We start from the raw sequence: 21,068 nt of genomic DNA on the forward strand, positions 1-21,068 counted from the left end.
AAATGATTATATGCAAGGTTCCCTGGCAGGAATGCGATGGCGTATCTATATCTTGTCCAATGAGACGAGACAGTAGACGTAAACATAGGCGCTCGAGTGCGACAGAGTTGAAGTTACTCTTACAAGACAATTAGCAAAGGACGCACGCTGGGTGCTTCACTGCCTCTGACTCGTTGGACAGAGCATAGGTACGAATGCGCGGCCGATTGGATCAGAGTGCAAGGGACAGGCCTCGTTTCACACGTACTCTCGGCTACAGTCGAAATATTGGCCACAGCGGTCACACATACTATGTAGCGCGTGACGTCGAAGCCAAAACACTAGGACTACGGACGCGGCTGATATGGGCATTGGCGGACCTAACGATAGACCCCCAAAAATGGTGGCACTGAAAAAATGGCGAAATTAAAATGGTTTTTTTTTTGTTTTTATTGCGTCGTAAGACCTTACGTACGAAGCGACAAGCGTGCGACCAAGGCCAGGTATAACAATCCCCATCGACGACGTACCGACCATGGACGTCATAAATCAAAAATCCTTCCGAATGTACCTACCACTTTCGTAATTTTTAAGCCAGCTAAAAGCAGCATATGCTGAACCTTGTACACCGTTAGCGTACTCAGATTTATAACCGTAGATGCTTGCGAACCAAATGTTGTACGTATACTTCCACTTTTCCAATTTTCCACTATTCCCATCATCTTTCGAACACACCGTGCAACCAATGAATTCTAATCACTTTAAACTTGTTCTCCGTAGTTTTGGCTTATAATCACTTATAAGATATAAGATATAATTTAACAAAGCTAAAATAGATTTGTGAAGCTGATTTTCATCGTTCCATCGTTAAATTAGATTATAGTTTGAACCATTACTTCTTAACATTACAACTCAGATGAACAATTTTCCTTCCATCCAGGTGTCACGTCCGGTGGTTCGATCGCTCATGAATAAGACAAATAAAACTTCAAATAAAAATTATGCCACGCAAGGAGAGAAGAATAAATAAGATTAAGATAAGCCTTAAGATTCTAGGAAGTAAGACGGTGTCATGTCCGGTGATTCGACCGCTTAAGAATCAAACGAATAAAACTTCAGACAAAGAATTATTATGAACTATTGTTGAAACCCAATAATGTCACGCAAGGAGAAGGAAATAAATAGGATTAGGATAGGCGTTATAATTTCTAGAAAATTAGATAGCGAACAAAACAATTCCAATTATCCTCCTGCGAGAGACGCAGCAAAGATCGATGTCACCCCGAAAAATAAACAGAAAGTGTGTCCAGTTGCGCCAAGTTCCAAGAAGGCACACTAATCCCATGGTAAGAATGACGCGCATTAGATAAAAGATCAAATCAATATCCTATTGAAACAATGGACTATCCATCCTACAAAAGGGAACCAATACTTCAAAGATCATTCATTCTGTCATAAAGTTTGGACCAGACCAGTCCGTCATAGAAGTGTCAATTCAGTTTTAATAAAGTTTCAGTAAAGTTCAAGTTCAGTGAAAGTTTTATAAAATTTAAAAGAAGCAATAATTGGAATTGGTGAAATCTGCGACCTGCGGCTGCGATATTGGAATTGGTGAAAGCTGCAACCTGCGACCTGCGAACCGCAGCAACTGCGATTAGCGGTATTTCCGACCTGCGGTAACTGCGATCTGGGGAACCTGCGACTTGTGGACTTGCGGTGTCCACTTAACGAACCGAACCCAACAACTCGGTAAATTAACATTATTATTATTGAACGAAATATTTGTAAGCTATCTAGTTTATGCGTTAACTACCCATAATCTCTATTTGTCAAATCATATTTAAAATATCTGATTCAGCATCTAATATTGAATAAATCAATAATTTTGTTTGTTTCTTGGATAATAAGAATACAAATTATTTAACCAATCCTCAATTTCCCGAACCGTAGCCGGTGAATGCAGGTAGGTTCAAAACTGCGTCCTATCTCGCAAAAATCATAATCCGTCCTACCTGGGACGTAACACTGGAAAGGCACCACAGTTATTTAAGATGGAAGTGGGATAAAATAATTTGTCTTTATGAAACCCTGTTTTATTAAACTGTATACGTGCTCATCCGTAATCACGAAAGCAATTGTGACATTAAAATTTCATTATTCTGGTCATCAAGGTGCAATTGTAGATAAGAAAAATATTATACTCCAAAGCGTAGAGATTTAACACAATATGGAGAAATAAGCATTACAATTCACAGAATTTTAATGAAGGAAGACAGAGCTAAACATATAATTTAACAATGCTAAAATTTATTTGTGAAGCTGAATTTTATTGTTCCTTATAGTTTGAACCATTACTTATTAACATTACTGTTGAGATATACAGGATGAACGTAAAAACGAACGGTAAGCTTCATGTCGAAGTACTTCAACAAAAACAACAATTTTTATTTTCATAACTTTGAAACACACATCTATGTTGTACATTTAAGCACCTCTCAAGGCAGAGTAAGAACTATATGTGAAACCGGTAACTTACACCCGCGAATCTTTTGAATTTACGGTTAGATAAATGCAGATTTCTCCAAACAAAACTCGATTATTTGGGTTACACGGTAACAAGCGAAGGAATCAGGCCAACAGAACAATGCCTCGAGGCGGTAAATAAATTCCCATTTCCGCGAAACGTTCGAGAGGTGCAGGGATTTTTGGGCTTGAGATCATACTTTCGGAAATTTATTCAGGGTTTCTCCATCCTCGCGAAGCCCTTATACGATCTCACGAGGAAGGATGCAAAGTTTCAGTTTGCCGAAAAAGAAAAACAAGCGTTCGAGACGCTTAAGAATCGTTTGTTAAGCGTGCCGATATTAAGTATTTATTCTCCACAAGACGAGACCGAGTTGCACTGTGATGCGAGCGTGTCGGGGTTCGGTGCTATCCTGTTACAAAGGAAGGCCGATAAGAAGCTACACCCAGTATTTTACTTTTCTAAACTGACCACCGAGATTGAATCACGCTATCACAGTTTTGAGTTAGAAATGCTAGCAATCGTTTCTGCTCTCCGACGTTTCCGAACATATTTACTAGGAAGAAAGTTTAAGATAGTTACGGATTGCCAAGCTCTTAGTCTGACGCTAAATAAAAAAGAGACTAATCCCCAAATTGCACGTTGGGTGCTTGAAATGCAAAATTACGATTACGAGCTAGAGCATAGGGTCGGTTCGCGTATGCTCCACGTAGACACGTTAAGTCGTCAGGTTTTTGTGATTGAAGACAATTCGTTCGCTAGAAATTTAGCGCTATGCCAAAATGACGATAAAGTTATAGAGAAAATCCGTAATAGAATTAGAAAATTCGGAAAATAAATTGTACGAAATGAGGGACGGTCTAGTATATCGGAAGCATCATGATAGAATTTTGTTTTACGTGCCGAGCACTTTGGAATCAAGCATTATGTACAAGTACCACAATGAGATGGGACACGTCGGAATTGAAAAAACGATGCGAAACATTGCGGATAGTTTTTGGTTTCCAGATATGAAATCCAAGATCGAGAAACACATTCGCGGCTGTTTGAAATGTATCGCATACACGCCGAACTGCGGAAAGTTAGAGGGAACTTTGCACTGTATACCGAAGGGTGATAAACCTTTCGATACCCTACACATCGACCATTTGGCCCCTGTTTCAAGAGCGCATAAATCGGGTTACAAATATATATTTGTTGTAATCGGCGCGTTCACCAAATATATAAAAATGTACGCCACTAAGACTACGAACACCGCTGAAGTCATAAAGTGTCTAAAATCGTATTTCGAGCATTATAGTCGACCGCTGCGCATCGTTTCGGACCGAGGAAGTAGTTTTATGTCTGACGAATTCAATGAGTTCACACAAGTATATAATATACAGCATGTTAAGATAGCGACCGCTTCTCCTCTGGCGAAAGGGCAGGTCGAGAGATATAACCGCACAATTTTACCGATGATCGCCAAATTGATGAGTGAGCGCGGTGTGGTATGGTATAATGTATTGCGAGAGGTTGAATTTGCGTGTAATAATACTGTTTGCAAGTCTACCGACAAAAGTCCAAGCATGTTACTGTTTGGTATACGACAACGTGGTGAGATCATAGATGGGTTGCGTGATATGTTGGAGATTAGTGGAAAGATTAGTATTTCCCGTGATTTGAATAGCGTCCGAAAAGAAGCTAGTATTCGAATTCGACAAAATCGGGAGTCGCAAAAACGCATTTTCGATAAAAGACATAAGGCTCCGAATAAATATAGGGTTAAAGATAAAGTGTTATCAGAAATTACGATTGCACCCCAGGAGTGTCAACAAAAATAATTCCGCAAAACAAACAAAAATAATTCAAAGGACCGTATGAGATCGATCGTGTATTGCGAAACGATCGATACGTAATCAAAGACCTAGAGGAGTTCCAATTATGGCAAACGCCTTACCGTGGGAAATGGGAAGCCGCCAATATGCGACCATGGCGACCATGAGTGTAGATTTAGATGTTTAACGTTTTATTGTTACTTTTGCGTGTTATGTTCATGTTTAAATTTGTTCTTCTTTGCGCCGTGATTACCGATTGATTTCAAGATGGTAAATCGGGACGATATCCGTAACAAGATTACCCCCTCGGAAAAAAATAGGGTTAGGGTTAGGGTAGGGGTCCGAGGACCTGTGGCCTCTACAGTGGGACCATCTGTCCCACTGTCGAGCCGTTCTCTCTATTTAAGGGATGTCACAGGTCTCAAGTCCTCTCGCTCCTCCTCCTCGTGGTGGACCCTGGGAACACACATAGTTGTGTGTTGCTAACGGAGCAAGGGGCATTCCGCGGGAAGTAGTCCCAATGATGTATGAGGCGATGCCGGCCGGATCTTCGGATCCTGGCAGGGCCTGCCATGCCGGCAAGGCTCACACGGAGGGGTGAAAAACCGCGGGCTTTCAATGGGTCCTGCGAACGACCGGGGAGGTCGCCGCAGGGCCCCATACCGTAAACCGGTGGTCATGTTTTACCGGAACGGGGGGCTTGCCTTAATGGGCCGGCCTGGGAGGAGGATAAACCTCTATAAAAAAGTCTCTATCCCAAGCTATCGAAACGTGGCGATGGGAAACCCCCGGAGTATGTGCCGGGGTTGGGCGATGCATGCATCCGCTCATAAGCGTTGTACAACCTCGGGATACCTGCCGACCTCCTGTTGGATCTAGACTTACCTCGGTAAGCGGCTCTGCCCCGGTGGACACTTACTTCCGCTCAGTACTTGGAGGGTATTGAGTGAGCCGCCCCCAGAAATGGGGGCGTAGTAACCAGGCCCGTGTATGCAATCATGGATGTTTTGAACGACGAGCCACGGAACGTAAATGAAGAGATGAAGGAGGGGAAATCGCGCTTGGAAGCGGTAGAGAAGGGAGCGGTGGTGGACATTGTGCCACCAAAGGTCATGGGGCCACCTGCCCCAGTTGACGGTGGCCGGCCCAAGCCCCGGCTTGGGAGGGGCACCCCAGAACCCAACCCGGAGGACGACCGGTGGTCGATTCTCTCGGGTGCCTCCTCCAGCGGCACGGCCAAGAAGCGCCCTCGGTCTGGGAGCGCCTCGCCGACCCCGTCGGTCGGTAAGAGGGAGAAACTGGAGGTGACCTCCCAGCCCCCCCCCCCCCCCCCACCGTCCGGAGATAATGAGTCTGCTCCCCGGAGAGCTGACCGCTCTAATTGTAGAGCGGTCCCGCGATAACAAGGATATGGCCGAGCGGAGCCGGAACCTATAGGGATTCGTCAAAGGGTTCCGGGACAACCACGACAATATCGAGGCGGCGGCTCAGGAGCTAGACCGCAGGGGCGTCCAGGGTGGGCACCCTGCTGCCGGCTCCGACCCCGCCTCCCTCGTGGAAAAGACCATTTTAAGGGAGAGGAAGGCCGAACTGGAGAGGGAGTTGCGGGATACCCGCGACACCCTTGTGGCGGTAAACTGGGAGCTTATGCTCACCAGGCGGCTGCGCGATGCTCCACCCCTGCCGACAATACCCGCTCCCAGCGCCAGCGGGGACACCCCGACACGCGCGGCGCCCGGAGCACCTCATACGGGGGAGGGGGCGCCAGACATGATGGCCCAGATGCGGGCCCTCGTGGAGGCGGGCCTGAGCTCCCTCTGCGAAGAGATGCGGAGGGAGCTATGTCGCGCTGTCGGGCTTGGTGCGCGCGGGACCCCTCAGCAGCCGCCTCCCGTGCCTCTGGCGCCGCCACCGCCGGTTCCTGCGACCGCGCCGCTGTTGCCGGCCCCTGCCCCGGTGCAGGGAGGTGCCGGGAAGAAACAGAAGAAGAAGAAGAAGGGCACGAACGCCACGGGGGGGGGCGCTCCTGCTGCCCTTCCGGCCCCACCCCCCTGCGCCTACGCCAGGTACCCCTGGAAAAAGGGAACCCTGGGTCGATGTGCTGGGCAGGCGGCAGAAGGCCCAGTAGAAGGCTGCAGCCGCCGGGGCTAAGGCCCATGTGAGCGCCCCCAAGGCGAAGAAGGCCCCTCCCCCTTGGGCGGCTGTTGGTTACGGACATTGACTGTCCCGGAGCGGAGCGGGGCTTCCTATGAGGAGGCCGTTAGGAGGGCCCGCCAGGGCATCGACCTCGATGCCCTCGGCATTGGGGCCCAACCCTGGAAGAGGGCGGTAACCGGAGGCCTAGTAATAGAGGTCTCCGGTGCCGACGGTGGCCCCAAGGTCGACACACTGGCGGCGAGGATGACCGCCGTCCTGGGGGACATGGGGGTGAAGATCTCCAGGTCCGTGAAGAAGGCGGAATTCCGCCTCACGGGCCTGGAGGTGTCTGTCACCCCCCAGGAGGTGGCGGAGGCGGTGGCGAGGGCAGGGGGCTGCGACGCCGAGTCCGTGAGGGTGGGGGAGCTAAAGGCCCCCCCACCCAGCGGACTCGGACCCATTTGGGTGCAGTGCCCGGCCGTGGCGGCCCTGCCCATAGAAAAGGCCGGTAAATTACGCGTGGGGTGGTCCACCGCCCAGGTGGTGGTGCTGGCTCCACGACCGATGCAGTGTTTCCGCTGCTTGGCCCTTGGCCATGTACGGCGGCGGTGCACTGCAGAGGTCGACCGCAGCGGTCATTGCTACCGCTGCGGGGATCCGATCCACCGGGCGGTGGAGTGTAAGGCGCAGACCCATTGCGTGATTTGCGTGGCCTTGGGGAGGCCGGCGGGACACAAGGCGGGGAGCAAGGCGTGCTCGCCGCCGCCTAAACCGGAGAAGGGCGCAAAGGGGGCAGCCGCGTGCCCCCCCCCAGAGCGTAGCGCTAGGGACTTCGGGGGGGTGAGGGCCACACCCCCCCCCCCCCCCACCACCAAGGAAGGAGAGAAGATGGAGGTGGTGGCGGTATCTGGCGGGACGGGAGACCTATGCCCCCCGCCACCCGCGAAGACCGCTGAGCAGGGGACAGGCGCGCAGTCCAAATAATGGCCCACCTCGCCGGTCTCCCCAGCCGGTCCTCCAGGACAACCTCAACCACTGCCGCCGGGCACAGGACCTGATGGTCCAATGCCTGGAGGAGTGGAGAGTTGGCCTCGCCGTCGTCAGGGAGCTGTACAGCGTCCCAGACCATCCACACTGGTACGGTGACGCTGACGGCTCCGTGGCGGTGTGGTCACGTCGACATTCGGCGCTCGTGCCCCCTGCACCGTGGTTGAACGGGGCAGGGGGATGGTAATGGATAAGTCGGGAAGACTTCTGGCCGTGGGGTGCTACAACTCACCCAGCTGCGACTCCGCCGAATTCGGGAGGTTCCTGGACCGAATGGGGCTTATGATAGCCCCATATACAGGGTGAGTCACCAAACGTTAGCACGTCAAATATCTTTGTTGTTTCTAAAGATACGTAAAATATGGTAAGGACAAAGTTGAATGGTACAATGGGGCTGACACGATGCAAAAAAATTTTGTTTTTATGTCATTTTTTTGGAGATATCAAGGTCACCTTGACTTTTTTAAATGGAACCACCCTTTTTTAAACACCTACAATGATAGTCCCTTTCATTAGGAATTCAGTGACTATAATTAGTCCAAGGTCATTCAAGGTCAAGGACAGAAAAAACGTATAACACTAAAATATGAAAGCAGAATACGTTTATCACGGTTGAGACTTGTAGGAAATAGTAAACATACTATGGTCGTAGTTTGTTCAGGATTCAAGCTGTGGAATTCGGTGCCTATTGTCGAACTGGCGACCGCTATTTCATACGGTTTTTGTCGCGTATGTCAACACGCGGCAAAAGCGCGTGTCGCCGTTGCTCGACACCGCGTAGCAACCGTTTCAATTCTCATTGGCCGAATTTCACAGCTTGAATCCTTCAAATTGAGACAAACAAGGATCGTCCGATGTGCGAGCTCCAATCACGGTGCTCCACATTCGACGGTCTTTGTTATTTAAGGCACCTGCGTATGCCTTCTCGCTCTCTTAACGTTCTGAACGCTCATCAATCGCAAGGTATCGCTCTAGCACGTTTGCTCGTCTGTCCGCTCTCGTCTCGATAAGTAGAGATTCTCATCTCTCGCGCTCTGAGACTCTCGCGATTTCGCATCATTCGGGAGCGGTATTCTCGCGATCTCCCGCGCCGCGTTACGTGCACTCTGTTTCGCGACAAGATTTCCGGCGTCCGCGTAGAAGATCTCCGTCTCGCGGCGGCACGCTTTTCGTGCCGCTCAAGATTTCCTCTTCGCGATCCGACGGCAGAAGTTTGCACGCGCAAGATCTCCGTACGTTCGCCGGCTCGCGATTCTCGTGCGCGCGTTCTCTCTCGCGCTCTCGAGTGCCTCGCACCTCGTGCGTCGTGACAAAGTAAAATAAAGTGCATTTTCCCGAAGGACAAGGGTTTAATTCTCCCGTCTCTCCTTGCCTCCTCGCGCGCTCATTTCTGAGTGGTCCCGGCCCCCCGGCGACTCCGACCTTCGGTCGACGCCAAACATAGTTAAAGTAAACATACTAAGGTCCTTCAATGTTATTCAGCATTCTTATTTACTATCAGTATGTTTCCAAACGCGATTCCGCTATGTTATATTCGATGACTGAAAAGTGTGACATGAAGAATACTTTATGAAGAAAGGTACCCCGAGCGAAACACTCCTTCTAGACATACTTTCACTAATACGTACAGGTTGTTTCGAAGTACTGGAAGTGTACATGCAAGACAGTACAAACGGAAGAATCCCACGACTAATGAAGACAATGAAATTAATATTTTAGCAGCTATAGCTGTCAATCCTCACGTGAGTACGAGAAAAATTGCCCGGGAAGCAGGCATAAGTAAAAGTAGCGTAATACGAATTCTGGCCCGACATAAATTTCATCTGTTCCACATATCGCTCCATCAAGAATTGCACGGGAATGATTTTCAAAATGGAATTAACTTTTGTGAATGGGGATTGCTTCAAAATCATTCATTTTTTCTAATGTCTTGTTTACGGATGAAGCAACATTTACTAATCATGGCTCAATTAATCTACGGAACGCCCATTATTGGTCTGTGGATAATCCGCACTGGCTGCGAGAAATTGATCATCAAAGACAATGGAGCGTAAACGTGTGGTGTGGTATTTTGAACGACAAAGTAATTGGACCATATTTCGTTAACGGAATGATGACGGGACAGAAATACGCTCAATTTTTGCAAGAAGATCTGCCAATTTTGTTAGAAGATGTCCCTTTACAAAATCGTTACGATATGTACTACCAACACGACGGTTGTCCTGCTCATTATGCACGAGTAGCAAGAGAAACGTTGGATTCTCGATATCCAAACCGATGGATTGGACGAGGCGGAACAGTTTCATGGCCAGCATGTTCGCCTGATTTAAATACACTGGATTTCTTTTTATGGGGTCTGCTAAAAGAGACCGTGTACACGGATGCTCCAACAACAGTTGAAGATATGCGTCAGCGTATCATCACAGCATGTACGAATATCACGTCGGATACACTTATCAGAGTTCAACATTCATTCAGAGCTCGTTTACAACAATGTATCGACGCAGACGGCCATCATTTCGAACATTTATAAAATACAGGTATTCTGCTTCCATATTTTAGTTTGCAACGAGACACGTACGTCTCGTTGCGAGCGAGTTTGCGACCAGGCCCGCACCAATCACCGACTAGGACCAGCCGCGCGCCAATCCGCGAATCCAGCCCGGGCGCGGTCCACGCGCGGTCCACGGCTATAACGATCGCGACGAAACCACCCGAGACCGGAGTTGGTCTGGAGCAGCTCTCGGGCGAACACCCGAGCCCAGATCCTCTCGCAGCCGCGCAGAATCGTGCTAGCCTCGGTATACTACCGGACGAACACGCCGAAGCGCTGGGACCGGCCGAGGTGTACGTGGATTTACGTCCCATACGCCGAAACCGAGACCGCAAATAGGTTCTGGGAGGCAGTCGATCGACGGCCTGCTCTTTTCAGAGCACCGTAGTTCCGAAACTCCGGACCGTCATCCCCCACTCCTCGGACCCGTTCCCGCATCCCGCGCTCCCGACCGGAGATTCCGCGCCGCGGTCCAGGAGTCTAGTCTCCAACCGACCGCAGCAGCGTGTGGAGCTCGCCTCGCGGTATACTACCGTGGACGAGCGACCTCGCCGGTTTCGAGTCGTAGACACGAGGTTTACGTCTGCGTCTACGCGCCCCGCGAGCCCAGCCGACGCAGGAAACGTCACCGATTCACGATCTTTTGCTAGGCCGTGGCCGTTCCGATCACCTCGCCGAGGCGAGCGCGCGACGGGAATCGTGGGGGTGCGGGACCGCGCCGAGAACGCCCGATCGCCGTGCCGACGCCGAGCGAGCCCGGCCCGCCCCGCGTTCCCCGCACCGCCGTACCGCGCACCTTGCCGAACACGACTCCGGTTTCTGCCGCCGTCCACCGACGGACGGCGCCCACCGCGACACTCCGGACCACCGATACCAGTACCAGTACCGAAGATACCGATGCTACGCGTATAAATTAGGATTAAGCCCGCGTTATTAGGAGATAAGTGCGTTAGATTTAGGTGTTCTACCGATTAGGTTAAGCTCGCGTTATTAGGGAATAATTGCGTTAGATTCGCGTCGTTACCGGGCGTCCATACTCACAGTTTCTTTTGTTTTCTTGTAACCAGGCCGGCCGAGAGACAGGCTCCCGCCGAGACTCCGTCGCCGGACCAACGGTGAATCCGGCCGACCGAGATTAATAATAAACTATTACCATTTCTTTTTACTTTAATTGAGCGTTCCTCATTTAGTCACCTTGTCCTCCCTCCCTAAAGAACCCTGGCCGCTGAGCCAATCCGGGGAGGGCTCGCACGCCTCGCCGCGCTCCACGCAACTAGGCATGTACCGTTACAAGTTTTTTCTGTCCTTGACCTTGAATGACCTTGGACTAATTATAGTCACTGAATTCCTAATGAAAGGGACTATCATTGTAGGTGTTTAAAAAAGGGTGGTTCCATTTTAAAAAGTCAAGGTGACCTTGATATCTCCAACAAAATGACATAAAAACAAAATTTTTTTGCATCGTGTCAGCCCCATTGTACCATTCAACTTTATCCTTACCATATTTTACGTATCTTTAGAAACAACAAAGATATTTGAGATGCTAACGTTTGGTGACTCACCCTGTATAACCGGTCCGGTGCTGGTCCTGGGGGACCTCAATGCCAGGTCCACAACCAGGGGAAACCCCAGGAGCAGCGCCCGAGGCGAAGTCCTAGAAGACTGGGCGGAGGGGATGGAGCTCCAATTGTTAAACCGGGGCTCCGTGCCTACGTGCGTGAGGTGGAACGGCTGGTCGATAGTGGATGTATCGTTCGCGACCGCCGCCGCCTCTCGCCGTGTGTCCAACTGGCGGGTCTAGGATGGGGAAACTTTGTCGGACGTCTGCTACGTCCTGATGGACGTGGCAGTGGTCTCGGACCCGCCGGTGTACACGCCCCTCCGACGTGGCACCCCGTAGCGCCCAGATGGGCGCTGAAACTACTAGACGGGGACCTACTGAGGGCCGCAATTATCGGCTCCGCCTGGCCTTCGTCCAGGGAGCGCGGGGCAGAAGAGGGGGCGGCTTGGCTCCGGGACACGTTGCAAATGATTTGCTTGAACCAACAAACAAGAACAACTGCAAACAAGAACCAACGCAACCGAAAAATGGACGTGTTCCAGAATATCGCCGGCAACGCTGGTTTCAAACATCTGCTGAAGCACCCGCTGCTCTCCTCGTTCATCTATTTGAAGTGGCAGAGAATAAGCCCCGTGCTCCATGTGAGCTACGCTTTCCACTTCCTCCTCTACATTCTACTGAGCGCGTACATCATAAGTAAAATAAGCGGTGACAATCGCTACCCAACAGATCACCCGTCACCGGAGCCAACTTCCGTTACCATTTTAAGTATACTCGCTAGCATGTTCCTGGCAGTGTTCGCGCTGTGGAAGCTGTTTCAACTGATCTTATGGCCATGCTGCTACTTGTCGAACATTAAAAACTGGCTCGAGATGGGGCTGGCGGCTCTTGGATTCTATATCTTATACGGCGAGGTTTCTAATAGCATCACTGCCGTGGTGATACTGTCGTTCACTTGGCTACTGGTGGTCAAGATGAGCCACTACTCCACGATGTCCATGGATATCGAGATGTTTATAACGGTGTTCCAGAAGTTCCTTCGATTCTTGACCGTCTACGCTATCCTGATCTTCTCGTTCGGGGTCGCCTTCTTCGTCCTGTTCAAGGACCAGAAGAACTTCCTGGACATTGGCCACTCGATGTTCAAGAGGATGGATACCCTCTTCCCCCTCAATGACGGGGAGGGGGTAGATGGGAACGCGCCCCGGAGCCGACCTCAGAATGGTCAGACAAACTCCGGGTCACAGAGTGGGAGCTGCACCTGGCCGTCCGGGAACTCCGGGCTGGGGGCAAGAATGCCCCTGGTCCTGATGGGGTTCCCGGTGGTATAACGGCCTTAGCCTTAAAGGTCCTCGCCCCGGCGTTCAGGAGCGTCGTGGACGCGACCCTGTGCCGGGGAGTCTTCCCCACGGCGTGGAATAGTGCGAGCCTGGTTGTCCTCCACAAGGAGGGGAAACCCGCAGAGTCTCCCTCTGCATACCGGCCGGTATGTTTACTCGACGAGGCGGGCAAGCTGTTCGAAAGAATAATTGCTGCCGCCTCGTCGACCACCTGTCGCGGGGTGGTCCTGACCTGAGCGACAGCCGGTATGGGTTCAGGAGGGGGCGCTCCACAATCGACGCATTGGAGTCGCATTGTCGCTCGGGGCAGGGTTTTGATCGCGGTGTCGTTGGACATCTCCAACGCGTTCAACTCCATGCCCTGGAAGGAGATAGCGGGCGCGATGGAATACTTCCGGGTGCCCCCCTATCTCAGGGAGGTGGTCGGCGACTACCTCCGCGGAAGAGAGGTGGTGTTTACCGGCCGGTACAAGTCCGTGCATATGAGGGAGACGCACCGCGGGGTTCCGCAGTGGTCGGTCCTCGGGCCGCTCCTGTGGAACCTGGCATTCGACGCGGGTCTACGGGTTGTCCTCCCCCCGGACACGGGTGTCATCTGTTATGCAGATGACACGCTGGTTTACGCCGAGGGGGAGGATTGGAGGAGAACCAGGCACCTGGCAGAGGCTGCCCTGGACTGCGTGGTCGGGCGAATCAGGAGGATGGGGCTGACCGTGGCCGCCGCAAAGACCGGGGCGATCTGGATGTATGGATCGTCTCGGTCGTGGCGGCCGCCCCGAGGTCAAGACCTCCGGATTCAGGTCGCCGAGACCTCTGTTGAGATCAGGCCCAGTATGAGATACCTGGGCCTGGTCATCGACGGCCGCTGCCGTTTCGTGGAACACTTCGAGCTCCTCGCCCCCCGATTGGAGAAGACAGCATCCGCCCTTACGCGGCTGCTGCCCAATATCGGCGGGCCGGAGTTGAAAATCCGCCGCCTCTATATGGAGGTGGTGCGGTCGATTTCCCTATAAGGGGCCCCCGTGTGGCACCGCTCGCTCGGGGCTAGCCGGTGAAGCCAAGCACTCTTGGAAAGAGTGCGGCGCCGGCTGGCTCTGCGGGCCATACGAGGGTACCGCACCATCTCTGGTGAGGTGGCAGGTCTCCTCGCCGTGGTTCCACCACTCCATTTAGTCGCGGCGGAGCGGGCGAAACTATACCTTACCGTCCACTCTTTCCGCCCGCCGCCGGGAGTGGAACTCACGTGCGGGGAGGAGGTAGAGCTCGAAGTTCAGAAACGCCAGGCCCGGGCGGACGTATTTGCGGAGTGGAGGGTGCTCCTGGCACGCTCCGCACGTCCGACTGTCGGGGCCCTCATGCCCATATTTGATACTTGGTGCGGGAGGCGGGGAATGCTGACCTTTCGCCTCACGCAGGTGCGGGAGCCGACCACGCAGTGCCACTACTGCGACGAAGATGTGGACACGGCGGGGCACACCTTACAGGAGTGCCCGCCCTGGGCCGAGTCGCGCCGCACAGTGGTGCCAAATGGCCAAAAAGCGGCAAAAAATCTGTAAACATGAAACTATTCAACGAACTGGTTTGAAAATTTGTGGAGAGATTGCCACAAGTACAACGCTTATTTGGCAAAAAAATTGTTGTAAAAAGTTGTTAACAGTAAGTAATATGGGCTAATCGAAAATCTGTGTTTTCTGCCCATTTTTTATTTATGGAAGCATACAACAAATCCTTTAATAGATATTGGTCTGGAACTAATCGTTTTGGCAAGGTGTAATATTGATCTAACTTTGTGCAAAAAATCATGAGACCCTTCGAGACCCTTTCACCACAAATTAAGTTTAAATATCAACTTTCAGAATTTCCAAGAGTGAATCGTGCGGAAGTTACGATTATTTGATGTTCCAGGTGAAATTTTTCAGGAATATTTCTAATTAATAAAGAATAATGTGAAGGGCATATGATTTATTAATTTTTTATGTATAAAAAAATATTTAATAACAATTTTTTTATCTTTCATAAATTATTTTTATAGCGTTCATTGGAGCACTACCAAAAAATACCTGTTGCATTATTGCGACAGTGCTCCAGTGAACGAAAACTTTGTTTATTTAACATAAAAAATTGTTATTATGTAAGAATGTTTATATCACCGTTTGTATTACTCATATGTTTACCTGTTATTGATTTATACTGTTATATATAATTTTATTGATTTATGCGTTGCGTTAGCATATTGTTAAATTGATGTTACCATGAGTTTTAGTTAAATAAACAGTTTCCTCTGAGTGAGCAAAGGACATTGACGCGTCAAGCCTCCTTACAAATTCAGAAGTGGGATCGATTTATGAATTTATGTCTTTATGTCCGAGAAATGTATTATCTGAGTGAACTATTATCTAAGTGATTTTTTTTTTTGTTACCGACGATGAGTTTATTTTCCCTGACTGAACTGAAAGAGAAGCTAAAGGAATTGAATCTTCCTACACACGGATCCAAAAATGAATTACTGAAGCGGCTACTCGAGAATGGGATTCCACCTGAAGAACTGATGGTGACTGTTTCACCCATAGAAGACGAATCACGCGTTACAGGTCAGGGCCCACAATCCGTTGTCACATCTGGAGGTCGCTCTCTTGCAGATGCGGAGCTTGAGTTTCTCCGTCGAGAAAGAGACCTAGCCACACGTGAGATTGAGCTTTTAAGAAGAGAACTTGATGTTGCACGAACGATGTTACCGCGTTCAGAAGATGAAGTTCGAGTTCGGACAACACGGACGAGGGTTAAAAAATGGCAGGAGCTGAAAGAACTGGTAGGCGAATTTGATGGAAACGTTTTGGAATTCCATCGCTGGGAGGAGCAAATGCAAAAATTATTCGACGCATACGAACTGGATGAGCACAGTTCAAAAGCCTTCGTTGGTAGCCGTCTAACCGGGCGAGCCCTACGGTGGTACCACTCTCGAGACGACTGCGTCGAATTGTCTAGAGAAGATCTTATGTGCCAGCTGAAGAAAATGTATGGACAACGTGTCGATCCGTTGATTTTGCGACGGGAGCTGGAAACGAGGAGGTGGAACACAAATGAAACGTTCGCGGATTATCTTCACGAGAAAATCGCGTTGGCAAGTCGTATCCCAGTTCCAGAAAACGAAACAATTAGTTATGTAATCGATGGAATTTCGTGTCAACAATTACGTATTCAAGCACGGATGCAATGTTTCACGTCGTTGGAAGCGCTGTTAACAGCGTTCGCAAACGTACCGTTACCAAAAGAAGCAAAACCGCGACAACGGCGTGAGAATTATTTTTCGTTGAAGAGGGGACAGCAGCACAGCATTCAGGGAAGAACGAGGAGTGGAACGAGCGAACCACGACGAAAGCAGAGAGACCCAGATATTCCTCTGAAATGTTACAACTGTAACGAGACGGGACATTTTGCAGCGTCTTGTACGAAACCGAAGAGGGAAAAAGGGTTCTGTTATAAATGGGGGATGGCTCTTTTGCGCACAGACGATTGCGCACGACGGCATGGCACACGGTTCTTTTGAACACGGTATTATTGGACACACGGTTCTTTTGGACACATTAACATTGGACACAGTGGGTTAGGGTTAGGGTTAGGGTTAGGGCTTGGGTTAGTGTTAGATATTTTACATATTTTACATGTGCGTAACTCAGCGTGTGCGTCTTAACCATGCGGGCAATCCTTGCGTGAGCGAAAACACACTGTGTCCAATGTTACTGTGTCTAAAAGAACCGTGTGTCCAATAATACCGTGTCCAAAAGAACCGTGTGCCATACTGTCGTGCGCAATCGTCTGTGCGCAAAAGATGGCCTCTCTTATAAATGCGGCAAATTTGGACACCTATCGAATCAATGTCAACCCGTAGCCATGGAAGTACACTGCGCCGAGGGACAAGGTGAATTTCGATGGTCAGTTGAAGTCTGGATAGGCAAATTTAAATCAACTTATAAAGCGTTGTTAGATTCGGGAAGTCCCATATCGGACCGGAGTAGTTTACAATTACTAGGGTGTATAGAGGTGACACTAATTTATGATAATATAAAGTATAAAATTATGTTACGAGTTGTAACAGATGAAACCATGAACAGCGATTTAATTTTAGGACGTGATTTTATGAAAATTGCTAGTTTGTACTTATGCAAAAGGCAAGACAGTATCGGAAGTAATGATATTTTAAACATCGAACTTGACGAAATTAGCACATTAACAGAAGAAATTTCTGTTAACAAAGATCTTCCTTTTGAGTTAAGAATAACTGTACAGAAGTTGTTTCAGAAATTTTATGTCGAACCAAAAAGACCATTAAATCAAGCGACGGAAAATATTTTAACACTTACACTTACGGATAAAAAGCCGTTTTCGTGCGTACCACGTCGACTTTCTTATAGCGAGAAAGCCGAAGTGCGGAAAATTATAGAAGGATTAATTGCGAAAGGTATTATTAGGGAAAGTACGTCAGAGTATGCCTCCCCGATTGTGTTGGTCAAAAAGAAGACCGGAGAAACACGAATGTGTGTTGACTTTCGGAAATTAAATAAGGTAACGTTACGAGATAATTTTCCATTACCTTTAATCGAGGACCAGCTGGATTTATTGGGAGGAAAAAAGTATTTTACGTCTTTAGATTTAAAAGATGGTTTTTTTCATATTAAAATGGACGAAGAGTCGATAAAATATACGTCGTTTGTGACCCCGTTGGGACAATACGAATATGTACGGATGCCTTTCGGATTAAAAGTTGCTCCGCTTAAATTTCAAAGATATGTAACACAAATTTTTAAGAAACACATTGATTCTGGTGAAATTTCTATCTATATGGATGATTTTCTGATCGCAACAGAAACTATAGAACAACACTTACAAATATTAGAGAAAGTTTTTAAGTTACTTGTCGCTAACAGATTAGAATTACGGTTAGATAAATGCAAATTCCTCCAAACAAAGTTAGTTTATTTAGGCTATACAGTAACCTACGAGGGTATTTATCCAACGGAAAAAGGTTTAGAAGCTGTTAAAAATTTTCCAATACCACGTAATCTACGAGATATACAAAGTTTCTTAGGTATGTGCTCGTACTTTAGAAAATTTGTAAAGAACTTTTCGATTATTGCGAAGCCATTGTATGATCTGACTCGCAAAAACGTAGACTTCAAGTTCAATGAAACGGAAGAAAAAACGTTTCATGAACTTAAAGGTCGTTTAATTGAGGCACCCATATTAAATATATACTCACCGCAAGACGATACAGAGTTACATTGCGACGCGAGTGCAACAGGATTCGGTGCAATGTTATTACAAAAGAAATCTGATGGGAAGTTACATCCGGTGTTTTATTTTTCTAAAAGAACAACACAAACTGAGTCAAAATATCACAGCTTCGAGTTAGAAACGTTGTCAATAATTTATGCACTCCGTCGGTTTCGAACATATTTATTCGGTTTAAAATTTAAAGTTATCACAGATTGCCAAGCATTAAGTTTAGCGTTAAAAAAGAAAGAAACAAATCCTCGAATTGCAAGATGGGTATTAGAATTAGAAAATTATGATTACACTCTGGAACACCGATCAGGTTCTCGAATGTTGCATGTAGATGCACTTAGTCGACAAATCGCAGTTGTAGAAGATAATTCTTTCGACAGAAACCTTGCAATATGTCAAAACGGTGATGTTACAATTATAGCGATACGGAAGAAGTTAGAATTGTCCGAAGATAAAGGGCCTAGCAGGATAAGACTGGTCCAGCGGCCCCAGTACGATTTTCATCGGTATTGTAAACAATGGTATTGGAAAACAATGGTTTTAGGTTGAAAGATAATCCCCCAAAATTTTAAGTCGCTAACCCTTCATTTAAGGATAAAATGAGGGTAAATACCCTTAACTGTATTATTTTTTTTCTCGGTTGTTAATTAAGATATTCAGATGGAACAAAAACAAAAATATTCGAACTTGCCTCCTTCATATCATATATTTTTTCACAATTGTGATCAAATTATTAAAGGTAGAAAAAAATTATTTAATTTTTTAGGGGTGGGGTTGGCAAGCAACCCTTCGAGTGACCACTTCCAAAAAATTCAAGAACAATCTTCTGTTACCTATTTAATATGTACAAAAGTTTCAAGAGCCTTAGATTGGTGGACCATAGTTAAATATTGAAAAACAAATGAAATTACGTCATTATAATAGTATAATGTATAGTGCAGTGTTTCTTACGACTCTAATTCCTAACTCCTTGATCAATTATTACTTTTTAAACGCGACGCATCGTATTATATTCTATTTTTATCTTCCTGAATTTATAAATAGACATTATGTATGACATAATAGACATTATTCAATCTTCGTCACTATTTTCCTCAATTACTGGTACAGTATGTGTTACATTAAATATTTTGGTTAATATCTCCGCTGGTTTTAAAATTTTCGATTTAAATCGCCCATGATATAAATAGTAAATAATTGTAGCGACATGAGAACAGCAACCTACTGTTCTGTTACCATTAGCACAGTCGCATGTATATCGTGTAATAGCAGTATAACTAATCGAATGTGGTACATATTCAATGTAGCATTGATAACTTTTGCGATTAATATGCCTCGAATGAACTTTCACCCTTATAATATTATTAGTTTCCTTTAAATATTCAATATTTAAAATATTGTCATCCCTCATTAATTCCGCTAGATAGCATACTGCCTGGCTTAATTGATAGGTACCTTTACATAATATTACATAAGTGGTATATAGTTTTATATGTGGTAATGTTATACATATACAAGACGGATAAAGATTAGTGTTAAAGCATGTCCTTACCTGTAAATAAGATTTTCAAATCTTTCTCAGTCATTTCCGGAAAATCCATTACAGCGTTGTCAGTCATTGGTGTAAGTGGTTTTCTACGACGACTTAATTTTTTTGCTTCTACTAATTCCTGGAGCGTGTTTGTTTTTATCCGTTGTTTCTTCATATAATCAATAATTAAATCTATTTCTGGATCAGTATCTAATCTTTTAACAAATTCATTGTGTAGAAAGGATGCTCTTCGACACAATGATTTAGGATGAGGTAGGAGTTTGTAACGTTCGGCGGTGCGGGAGAATCGTGCCGGCTCAGTCGGTCGTCCGGGTTCCTGAGCCGCGAATAAGAGAGACGTGTGTCGGCTGGGAAACTGGTTTATTTCCGTATCTCTACGGTGACGGTTTGCATACGGCGGTTACGGCTACGACTTACAGACTACGGTTACGGCTACGGCTTACAAGACTACGGTTACGGCCACGGCTTACAAACTACGGTTACGGCTACGGCTTACAAGACTACGGTTATGGCTACGGCTTACAGACTACGGTTACGGCCACGGCTTACAAACTACGGTTACGGCTACGGCTTACAAGACTACGGTTATGGCTACGGCTTACAGACTACGGTTACGGCTTACAGACTACGGTTACGGCTATTCGGCGGACGCGCCGAGCGGTCGGGTGCCCGGTGGGAGCGCCGGGCATCGGGAGGGCACTTGCCCGAGGACGGGAGTGGGGGACGGCGGCGTCGCGACACCCCGGGGCCTCAACGGCCTGCGCTAGGGTTCGTGCCTAGATACTTTCGGCGTCCGGTGCTCCTGTTATCACTCCGCGCACCGGACAGAGTGGGAGGGTCGCCGTTTCCGCACTCCGTAAACGGAGGGTTGGCGGGGAGCGGGCTATGCGCAACGGGAGCGGCACTCGCCGCGGTCACCGTTGGACCCGTTGGAGGAGAGAGAGGGAGAATGTGCAGTCTCGAGGTTGGAGCGTGCTGGTCGTTCATGTATTCCACTCACGTTACCATGTAGCTCGTCACCCGGACTGATTTTCCCCGTTCCCGGTGGCGGTATTTATCCCCGTGGCCGATTACCTTTACTCGCGAGAGCGGCCCGTCGCGGCGTTGGCCCTCTCGCGGTCGCGGTTCGTACTGCGGCGCGCCTACGGTGTGATCGGCCACGGCGGTCTCCGCCGGCGCGCGGTCAGGGGAAGGCTCGCGTCGAGGACAGGATCGTTACATCCCCCCATTACTTCGGGGCGCGAGACTTCCCGTGGGGTGGTCCCCCCCCCCTCT

The 21,068-nt window shown here is 48.2% G+C and overlaps 1 protein-coding gene across 1 annotated transcript; it reads left to right on the forward strand.

The window, feature by feature from the left end:
* Positions 1–12,145: 12,145 nt before the first annotated feature.
* LOC143363830 (transient receptor potential cation channel protein painless-like) lies at positions 12,146–12,949 on the forward strand. Its single transcript, XM_076804359.1, has one exon. The coding sequence runs from the start codon at positions 12,146–12,148 to the stop codon at positions 12,947–12,949; it is 804 nt and encodes a 267-aa protein (XP_076660474.1).
* The last annotated feature ends 8,119 nt before the right edge of the window (positions 12,950–21,068 follow it).

The sequence above is a fragment of the Halictus rubicundus genome, unplaced genomic scaffold (genome assembly GCF_050948215.1).
Source record: "Halictus rubicundus isolate RS-2024b unplaced genomic scaffold, iyHalRubi1_principal scaffold0143, whole genome shotgun sequence".
Taxonomy (NCBI): Eukaryota; Metazoa; Arthropoda; class Insecta; order Hymenoptera; family Halictidae; genus Halictus; species Halictus rubicundus.